This window comes from Pteropus vampyrus, unplaced genomic scaffold (assembly GCF_000151845.1).
Source record: "Pteropus vampyrus isolate Shadow unplaced genomic scaffold, Pvam_2.0 Scaffold67, whole genome shotgun sequence".
Lineage (NCBI taxonomy): Eukaryota > Metazoa > Chordata > Mammalia > Chiroptera > Pteropodidae > Pteropus > Pteropus vampyrus.
The window spans coordinates 3,563,226-3,574,794 of NW_011888848.1; the positions used below are offsets into that span (position 1 = coordinate 3,563,226).

The 11,569-nt window shown below is 38.6% G+C and overlaps 1 protein-coding gene across 8 annotated transcripts in view; it reads right to left on the minus strand.

The window, feature by feature from the left end:
- NPNT (nephronectin) overlaps window positions 1-11,569 on the minus strand; it is an 82,321-nt gene that overhangs the window by 68,617 nt on the left and 2,135 nt on the right. For all 8 annotated transcript variants that reach the window (XM_011361477.2, XM_011361476.2, XM_011361473.2 and 5 more), the window contains exon 2: window positions 9,778-9,878. In XM_011361477.2, coding sequence (XP_011359779.1) covers window positions 9,778-9,878 — 101 coding nt within the window. The remainder of the gene's footprint in view (window positions 1-9,777; window positions 9,879-11,569) is intronic.

An 11,569-nucleotide genomic window follows, 5' to 3' on the forward strand; every position in this document is an offset into this window, starting at 1 on the left:
GCGTTAAGTTTGGGTCTGGATGGGGACGTAAAGAGTACTTACCACAGGCTCTGCTTTGAGTCTATTCAGGCCTCGGTGGCTTATTTAGAGGAGCCCTCCATGAAATCCAGGTGAACCAGGATAACAACTAAAGGTCATGTTGGCCCCTTTCACACCTGTGACAATCAGGAGTTTTGGGGAAATAAGCACTGGCCAACATTTTACTGTTCCTGGGTTCAGCGGCCTTTATTCCATGTGACAGCATAAGTAGGATAAATGATGCCTGGAAGCAATGTTTGTGCCTCACCTCATACCCCGAGCCACAATTTGCATATAAATAAGAACATAGAGAAATAGTGATGAGCATATATACCAATATCCAATGAATACAAAAATAACTCATATGAGATTTATATTAAAAAGTCTCCCACTGATTTCTTTACAGAACCTCCTTAGACTGGATCCTAGGAGACACCTATCTGTACTCCGTTTGCTACAATACTGACTCCATCAACTGATTGATGATAACTGATCTTTAAAATATATGTACTAAAAATAGCAAAAATATATGAACTGGCCTTTAATTAACAATACAGCAAAGTCCAGGCTGTTGTTAGAGATCCTAACTTGAACGTAGAATTGTCTGACCCGAATTGTCCATAAAGCTCTGAACAGTTAGTTCACTTATCACGGATAGATACTCCGGGCTGGATCAAGCTGAAGCATCATAGAGCTAAAGTATGTAGATAATGCTTCTTAAACTGTATATAGAATAGCTTTCCATGAACTACTTCTAAAACAAGGGCTTCATCTAAGGCTGGAGGATCTTTTAGAAACAGCTTTACAAAACCAACACTGGCTTCATGGTAGAAATGTTGCTGTGGCCCCTTCCACTCCATCATTCACTCTCACTCTGCGAAGGACAACATAAAAGGCTTCTTTCAAAACTATATGTGAAAGGAGCCAGAGCTTTTCCAAATAACTAGTTTGTTCTTTCGCTAGAAACAATATGAATTATATGAGCAATAACGCTACCCTTTTTCCTTTGGCTACCAGAAGCTAAGAGCCAAATTACAAAACATATTTAGGATCCTATGGCTTATATATATACATTTCAATAACTCTCTTCCCAACATCTTACCTTTTATCCTATCCCCTTTTCCCTTCCATCTAGCCCTTGCTAATTCTATTTGCCCATATTATTGCATGCATTCCTGGAAGACACCTCACATCCTTCCCCACACAAGGAAGGACAAACAGAAACAAAAAAACGAATTCTATTTGTCTTTTAAGGTATATTCTAAAAAATCAAATACAGAAAAGTGACTGACCAGAAGGTTTATACTTTGTAATATTATCCATGGTTTAATCTTAACTTACAGATTTTATATAAGAAAATTTATAAAAATAAAATAAAGGCTCTTCGATTACTATACTTAACATAAAAACAGGATATCTCTATAACTCTCCTACATCTAAACGTACACAATGGTGACGATGAATCTAGAGAATTCACTGCAGTACATTTCATAAAAAATATTGAAAACCATGTAAATGTGCATAGAGGATTTCTAAATTAATTATGGTGCACATCCATATAATGACAGCCGTTTCAAAGAATGAGTCAGATTTATATGAACTGATAAGGTTGGGTCTCCAAAACATAACGTTATATGAAAAAAGAAGACAGTGAACAGTTCTTACTTGATGTTATATTTTATGAACAAAGAAAATTTTGGAAATGCTTAGAAATCTCTGTAAAGACCAACAGGAAACAGTTCCTAGGGGTTAGAACTAGGTGTCAGGAAAACAGGGAAGTTAGACTTACCTTCACTGCCTTCTCTCTCTCAACCTGTGTCTTTAATTTTTTTCCTTATTCTGGAATCTCTTACTTTTTAAAATAAGACAAGTATAGAATTGAGATAAAGATCATAATAAGTAATGGAAAATGTATGCCCTACAGTTTTAAAGTCACTTTCTAAAAATATTTTAGTACATTATTTTAATATTTCCTGAAAATCTTTATATCATAACAAGTGTCCAAAAATACTTTATTCAGATACCAAAATTCTACATAATCCTCCTCAACAGATCATAGGTCTAGTAAAAAATACTAATAAAGACTATACACATAGCTATAAAAATTATGGCTGACCTATAAAGATAATAAAAGGCAAATGAATCAAGCAATTCCTAAAAAAAATGTGTAAGTCTTTCTTAAAAGTAAAAAAGACTTCACATCCATAAAAAGTAGACAACTGATAGGCAGGAAGTCAGGTAGAAATCCTGGCAAACGGACAAACCTCACTCCATCCTCCCAATATCAGCCCATTGCTTCTGGTCCAAGAAGAAACAGATGAAAAATGGGGACAAAGAATTCTTCAATAACTTATCAGAGGGGTTTGGGGGAAAGAATAGGGACCAGAGCATCCTAGAATCAAGCAACGGATCCAATTCTGGGAATAAAATTGCCAGAGCCTTAAGGCAGCTTTGCAATCCAGTCTTTCCCATTACCTATTTACTACCAAGTAAGAAAACAGTTGGTCAAAATTACAAGTGTATATGCTGTTTGACCACATAGAAAAAAAAATGGTCTAACAGAAAAATTAGAACTCATGCAAAACAATATTTTCCAATGTTCAAAGTTGCTTATTTTAGAATTGTATTAGTAAAAGATTGGAATCAACATAAATGTCCATTGATAAGAAACCAGTTAATAAATTATGGTCTAGCTATACAATGGAATACTATGAATCCATAAAAAAGTGAGCAGGTTCATTGTACACTGGTGATAAAGAAAGCCTTTCAAGATGTACAGTTAAGAAAAAGAAGCAAGGCAGAGAATGGTGTATATACCGTATGCTTTAATTTGTATAAAAGTGATGGGGGAGGAGATATATAGGAATTTGCCTGTAAGTATGTAAAATATTTCTGAAACATACACAAAAAACTGACAGTACTCATTACTCTGCGGAGGACTATTTGAGGAAATGAATACGTTTTCTCTTACAAAATAAATATTAAAAAAAAATTTTTTGAAACCTGCACGAAATTGGTGAGAAAGGGGCAAAAGTATCTGAGTGTGGTGGTGGGTGAGCAGTGGAGAGTAATGAGAACCCTTCCCTCCTTCTGCTTCATCTCCAACATGAAGAAGGCCCTGGCCTGTGATCAATCTCTTCCATTACTTACTGAAGGATGCTGCATAGAATCATTCACCATCACTGGATTATCACTTTCAAAGCATACAGTTGATTTAACTGATTCAAAGTGCATATAACATCGGTATGGTGCAGATAAAAAGCACCATACCGAAATGCTGTCCATTACAGTTGCTATAATAGAAAAAGGGGGTAAGCGGGGCGGGGGAAGCACGCTTATATTTTTCAAAGTTTATCACAAAGTTCTCAAGCAGCAAACACACTGTTTCTGGGGCCTGAAGCGTATCTCAGGCACCGTGTGCATACGTGTGCGTGCACTTGCCAGCAGCGTCTCCCAGTACTGGGTGTCTGAGGGCAGATCTAGAAGCTGAATTTATAGTGACTAGAGTGCTTCCCCTTTCCTTGGCCTGACTTCCCAGCTTGAGAAGTACGAAAATTTCTAATCCATAAAGGTTAAGATCTGCTCAGATTAACTTTATGAGAGGATCTTAGGTTATTAGATCTTAATAGCATTATATAAAGGTCAGTCCTAATGGGGGGAAAGAACGAAAGAATGAATTTCTGTGAAACTTAACTTTCAAGACTATACATACTCAAAAACTACCTGTTTGAAAAGGTCAAACATCTTCAACACTGATTTTCATTTGGATCTGCATTCCAAGACCACTTGAAGTTACAAGGTGTTCTTAAATAACCTTTTCATGGAAAGTAGTGGTTGAATAAACTTAATCAAAAACTTCATTTCCTACCAGAGGTGGGGATGGGGGAGGAGGAATTGAAGGAAGGGGTTCAAAAGGTACAAACTTCCAGTTATAAGATACATAAGTCCTAGGGGCGTGATGTACAACATGACTGTAAGTTACTACTGCTGTATGGTATACATAAAAGCTGTTAAGGCAGTAGATGCTAAGAGCTCTCATCACAGGGAAAAAAATATATATATTTTTTCTTTTTTATCTCCTATATAATGAATGACAACTAAACTTATTGTGGTAATAATGTCACAACATATGAAAGTCAAATCATGCTGTCTACCTTAAACTTATACAGTGCTATATGTCAATTATATTTCAATAAATCTAGGGGGAAAAAGAATTACTGAAATTAAACTGGAAAAAAAAACTTCCTAAGGACTTGGAGATTCAGATTTAGTGCTGAAAATAGTTAGGATGGTCTGCCACCTTGCTTTTATTCCTACCTCAAAAAAAGAGCAGATTCTGCATTCTCGCCCCAAAATTGGAGAAGGAAGCTAATAAACATTAAGCAGTGAAGCATGCTCCATTAAGCCAGCCCTGGAAGCTGCTACCAGTCTTCCAGGTGGCTCTGGGCTACACAATTCATTTTGAGGTTCCCAGTTACACCTAGAGTGTGTATAATTAACCATCATTAAATTCATGTTCAATGAAGGTTGCCATAGTTGTTGACTATAAATGGAAAGACATTCACTAGAAATAACCTTTTTGAGGGGAAACGCTATGTATGGCCTTCAAACCCAATGCCAACGTTTCTTATTTACTCTTGGCTATTTTTTTAAAAATTGTTCAAAATCTAAATAACTAAAGAAAGATGTAATCTACATAATTTTGTGACTAGTAGTCAGAAGTCAATGGCCAGCATAATGAGCAAAAATTAATAATCATGTTCCATTTACAAGGCTGAGTTTCTGAACCCAGATAAATGTAAGGAATGAAACATGAAAATTAAATGTTTTATTTACTAAAACAAAATTCCCTGCTTAAACTATTAACCTTTCATTTGAAATACAGAAAAAATTCAACAATTCACTCATCATTCTTACCAGTGGTCCACAATCAATAACCAATAATAAAGATCATCCAACTAAAATTACTTGATGACTCCAAAATGAATTACTACTTTTTAGTCACTAGTTTGCACTAGTAAGCTATGTTTATCTAATGTTGATAAGAATCCAAAAATTTCACTTTATATGGCAATTGTACATTTGTAGCCTTTACTAACTTCAGGGAGAGGTAGGAGGAAATGAGGTTTCGAGCTAATAAAACAAGGTGAAACTCTAGATTTTACATCTTTCCAAATCTCCAGAGAAACATAAAACATCTGTATTTTGCCTGGTGTTAAGTAAAAATGATACAAAACCACCTCAATTCACATAATTTCCTTCAGAAACCAAAAATCACTCACTGACAGCCAAAGAACTCAAAAACTGAATAGCTTTATTGAAACCTGGAACTAGTTGTTATTTTGCATTTTTCTTCACACCTCTATAAAGCGCTTTCAACAGAAACACTATTGTCATAACCACATATGCTGCCAAATCGCCCAATAAACAGAAAGACAACTATATAGAAATACCATATCTAGATCCTCTATACTCTTTTCCACATTATGGAATCTTAGAAATCTGCTTGTAAAATAAGAAAACTGCAGCTGAGAAATGTTAAATAGCTAATCAAGTATAAAAGTTAGGGCTGGACTCAGGTGCCCCCAGTAGTCTAGTGCTTTTTATTTTAGTTAAGAATTGGTTCCAAGTCATACACTGCTTTTTCAAATAAATATACAAACCCCAAGAAATCTTTATTACAGAGATGTCCACTTGGTAGGAGTAGAGAAATTGTTAAAATAATTAAAATGAAGTGAGCCATTAATATGATGGAAAAGTTAAGAAATAGAATAATTACAGAGCAAGAAACATATTTTACTACAATATGAGTGGTTAAGCTGCTGTGTACTGTAAATATGTAACCATCAGTGTGTTATGAACATATTAAGAAAATTTCCCTTCATAACAGAGCCTCATTAATAGCTGATAAAGCTCAAGACAATGAGAAAATCAAATTCTGAATTTTCAATATGTAGAGATCTGTTTATGAGTAAAGAATACAATATAAAGAATCAAAAGACAGAAAGAAGCAAGGGTATGACCTCAAATTTTGAATTCTCAATATATAATGATCTGTTTATGAATCAAGAATACAATATAAAGAATAACAAGACAAAAAGCAAGGGTATGACCTTTAAAAGAACTATGAAAACACAACCTGCCTATTTCTGGAAGGCTGTGCTTTCTTAGCTGGCAGGAATGTTGGGACGGAGTGTTGGATGGCACGGGCAGGAAGCACAAGGACAGCTCCTATGCCTGCCTGTTTGGGTAGCATCTCTGATCCTTCCTTCCTCAGTCCCAGAGAGGACAGGAAGTCTGGTTGAATGTGGCTTTGTGGCTAGACACGGTGGGCCAGGAGCTGAGCCTGAGCAATGCTAGTGCCTGCAGTGGTGCTGGCCTTTCCAAACAAGTCCAGGAAAAGCTGGTAGCAAGTGAAAATAAAATATAGCATGTTTTGTGGAAACACATATATTTGACCCCATGAACATTGAGTCAAATATCTCACATACGTGCAACCAAATGGAATAAACACGCAGCCCAGTGACACTGCAGTAGGGTACGAGATCTGATAAATATCCAGCGTAAGGGTACAGCCTCTCCAGCTTACACGCACGTCTTCTAAGGGATAAAGCGGGAGCTTCTGGGTCTAGGTGGAAATAGCTTCCTTTTATTTTGCTGCACTGATTTGAAGGAAAATTCCAAAGTGAATCATTCAGAAAAAAAGTGAGAACCAGGGCACATTTCATAAGGAAGGGAGAAGTCTCCTCATGCGAAAGAGCGCGGAGATTATCTAAGGGTCAGAGAGGCAAAAACATTTTTCACATTAAATTTCCCAGAAACTCGTTGGAATTTTTATAGGTAATCCATTACCAGATGTAACTGTTAAAGAATACCAAGGCATTTTCCTTGAATAAATACAGTGACAAAGGTTTTAATTTCACAAAGGCTTTCTTGAAAAAACGAATCAGGAGTTTTCCATTTGTCCCTAGCAAGCCCCTTTGGGTGCAGTTCTTCCCACTTTAAGCTGACCTCTCATCCCACATTCCTCTACCTGTTAATAGCAAAACAAAGACAGGGGCCTCTCTGAACTGACAAGACATTTGGACCATCTGAGATTCTGGAAAAATTAAACACACACAAGGATATGTCCATCTTTGAACTCATTTTTACAACTTTGCCATCTACAATATTAATGGTAAAGATCCATCTGGCCCTTTGTAATTTAAAGGCATTTTATTTTATTGCAACACAAGGAGAATTTAGAGCCGATTTTTTTATTTCAGCAGTATAAATATAAAATACGGATAGCATGCCTAGAGAACAAAGACTCCGCTAGCACGGGTATGTCTCACCCCACGACACTGTTTCAACAGCAGTATTCCTTTATGTTTCTTTAACTTCACCGAACATATGTAGTGTTTACTCTGTGCCAGGAATAATTTTAAGTGCTTTACAAATAATAACTTATTTCAATTTCCTATGGTTATACCTATGAGGTATTGTACTATTTTAGATCTGTTTTAGAGATGAGGAAAATGAAGCATACAGAGATTGAATGACTTGCTTAGGGTCACACAGCTAATAAGAGGTGCAACTAATTTAAATCTAGGCAGTCATGCTCCAGAGTCCATGTTGCCCTCCACTATGCTGTCTCTCAAACTTTCACCAAATCTAAATTAAGATAAACTGTGATTCATGCAGGATCATCTTACACGTTTTTATAACATTACCATTTCAAGAATTAACTCATGCCATGTTGCAACATCCTCAGATTCTTGAGGGATAACAAGAATAATATCAAATACTCTATCTGACCACTTTCAATCTTTCAGAAACAAAATAAAGGTACAGAAAATAAAATAGCATCCTATATTTGCTGGGAAGGCTACTGTGCAAAAAGCGAAATGCTAGGAAATTGTTTTGATGTTTAAATTTTGTAATGCCACTAGAACTTTGAAAGGCCTTTATACTCATTCAAATTCAGAATCACCAAGCTGGTATATACTAAAGACGATTCAATGACATGGCAGAGAGACAAAGAACAGCTCCTCGAGGTTCTTTCTGGGGAATACCTCTAAGAGATAGAGGAGTTTTCTCCTTGGAATTCTTTTAGCACATGTGGCGGGGTACGTGTGTGCTCCTATGCCTCTCTGCCCATTGCCCTGGCCCTCTGCCTTCAGGGAAGGCACACTCCACTCTGCTCAGGGCATTATGCCAGTGCAGCCTTGTCCTGGGATGGGTGGGGGGACTGTGCACACCCCAAAGCACTTCAACATTAGCTCTGAGAGTGTCTCGCCAATTAAGGCAGCAAAGGAGGAGGAAACTATCTCCATTCCTGAAAAGACACTACATGTTTTATTTGGGAAAGGTACGTGTGTTGGGCCTAAAGAAGGGTTCTCTCCTCACCCTTTGATTATCAAAGCCTGATTGCTCTTCAAATTCCACACCTGTGGCCTCCAGCTGTGCAAATACTTCTGACTGTGGTAAAACTGGCAGAAGACTATATTCCACCAGCTATGATTCTTCTTTCTGACCATCTTCTCTTAAAAACAGTGGGAGCACAGCAGCTTCATGTAGTTCTTCTGTTTACTGGAATCTGAAGTTACTACTGTCTCCCTTTATAATGGAATGCAATATCCCAACTGTGCAAAAGGTCTGGCCCAGTGGCTTGCAGGTAGACAAACACTAGTTCCTGTTATCTTTCCAACCCCAACTAGAGACATCAGTCTACATGTATAATGACAGAGGCAACCAGTGACTGTCACTCTACGCCCTTTAGGAAGTTTGGGGTAGATATCACATGCAATTCTCGAAGACTAAAACAGCTAAGGGAACTTCTAACTTTTCTGAACTTAATTTACTCAACTCTTCACGTTACCAACACATCTCTAAGGCACACTCCTCCCCTTCCAGCTCCAGCCTTCTGAACTACCCTTCCATATTCTAGCTCTCTCTCTCTATTCCTTTATCACTGGCAGTAAAACATTGGGATGTAAAGAACCCAGCTTAGTTCCCATCACCTCGACAGATTCGCCAAACTATCATTCTAAAGATGCCCCTGAAATTTACTTGATTTTTGTGGATATTCTTTTTTTTGTAAGGGGAGTGACATGCAATTTTGAGATCCAGATAAAATTCTGCAAAAAAATTTCTCAAACTTCTGTGATGTAGCTCTATTTTTTTTTTTTACCATAAAAATATCCATTGTGTTATGGAAAAGGTAAAAATCAGTGTTCTGATTTGACATTTACTACAAGATTACTTATAAAACTTAAAAAATGATGTTATTTCAGAGGTGTTATTTGATTATACTGGGTGGTCCACTAAGAACACAGTCAATACAACCTTACTTCAAAAAAGGATTTACAAATCGGCCACTTTACACAACAGCTATGGTAAGGATTTTATAAGTGCTATAAGGTTCAGAGTTTATTTAGTGTAAATACAGTCTAGACTCATTATCTTACCCCCATCTCAGAGCCTGGAGCAAAGAAAAGAGTGAACCTGGTGAGAAAACAGGAGATGGGAGATACTGGGGACAAATACTGAAATGAGCATCCCGTGAACAACAAAACTGGCTCCTTACTACAGGTGGCTCAAGTTGGAATGGGGTAGGATAAGGAGCCAGGGCCTGTACCTGGAAACTCCCATGCCAGAACCACACCACCACCATGCCTTGCTTGTAATGAGCCCTCCAATATGCAGAGTGAAGCCATGAATGAGGGTGGACAGCCCCAACTCCCAGGGAGATGAAGTCCTCAGGGTGATGATACTCACGCTGACATTGTCCCCAGGACCGGCGGGCCCAGCCCCAGCAGCAGTCAATCCTCCCACCATAACGACACAGGCCAACTGAAGACACTATTTGCCTGGGCCACCTACCGAACAAAAAGATTGAAAATAAATAAAGACACTTTTGAAATTAAAAATAATTTCCTGTTATTTTAGAAAAAAAAAATTAAATCGCATCCAACAATTTTCTATGAACGCCTTCAAGCCTGTAGAAATTTAAGGATAAAACACCTTCGGGGAAACAGTCTGCTGTGATCTAATTTCAAATTTCAGACAGTTAAACACACACACACACACACACACACACACACACACGAGTAGGTGAAAGGGGAGGGGAAGATCCTTAAATGAAAATAGCAACTGCTAAAACCAAGTTTCTCAAGGCTGCCACTCACAGGGTGGCTTCTGAAGCATGAAATAAAACAGATTCCTCAAAGACCCACACCTGTTACTGGGGGGAAGACCAGTTTTGACTTATTCATCATAAATTGAAAAAGTATTTAGACATGTCAAAGCAGAAAGAAAAAAAAAAAATCTGCCACATATAAAAGGTAGATGTGGGAAGGGGCAGAAAGAGAGGAGGTTCCTCAAAATCAACAGAACTCTTTCGAGATTTGGCTCTTTGGTGAAAAAAAGTTCCCAGAAAAAAATGCACTAGAAAAAGAAGTCTAAATAAAACCAAAGAGAGTTTAAAGTGCTGCTAACATCTCAAGTGTCCTTGTGGTTTGAAACTTTCCTGCATCAACAATTCGTGTTATCTTCCTCTCTAATGTAAATAAGAACTAAAAAAAGTATTTAATGTCAGGATACCGATTTATCCACCAGATTCCACTTTGGCACCTTATTTGGTAAATGATTTCCTTGTTTAGACACCTAAATGACTCCCCACCACCACCGGGATCAATATTTTAACTGGCTGTTTTAGACAGCTTTTTAAAGCTACATTAAAATCTTATGCATAATCATCTGACATATTTCTTGTTACAAACGGGTGTGCAAGAAAAGCACAACAAACCCGAAAGTGGGCAAAGAATTGCTTTAAACATTTTTTTTTAATGGCCTCTGGCCGCTACCCGACTTTTCTTTATTTCTATTAATCAATTCCCCTTTCCTTTATCTCCCCATTATGCTCCCAAACCCAAAGTACAAAATCACCCCGAACTTTTTCTATTTCCTCCGACCAGGTGGTAAACAAGCGGTTGCGCTCCACTGGTTCCCTTCCGTTCCCCTCCAGGTACAAGAAAGCCAATCAATCGTGGAATTGATTCGTTCCAAGATTGCAAGTAAAACAGGTGCGGCAGTCTTTAGAGCTGCGCAGGGAGATAATTGATGGTGGGGGGGAGGGGGTCACTGAAAGAGAGCGACTGGATAGCGGTGTGACCCAAGTGAAAATCTCGCCTGCTTGCTTCAGCTGGGTTTCTGCGCGAGCAGCAGCGATCGGTGCTCGGGGCGAGTCTGGTCTGTAACTGCGCGGAGGTGGGGTAACCGAGCACGCCCTCCCGACACACACACACACACACACACACACGCTCGCTCACTCACTCACTCACACTCGCCGAGCGCACCCGGCGGCGGGGGAGAGGGCGCCGCGCGCCGCGGCGGGAAGACGGGCTGAGTGACAGCGGAGACGCAGCCTGGTTGTTGGAACCTGTCAGAGCACGCCGAAGTCAGGCTCGCCCGAGGTCTCAGGGCTGTGTGTGCGCGCGCGCGCTCACAAACACACACACACACACACACACACACACACACACACACACACACACACACACACACAGCG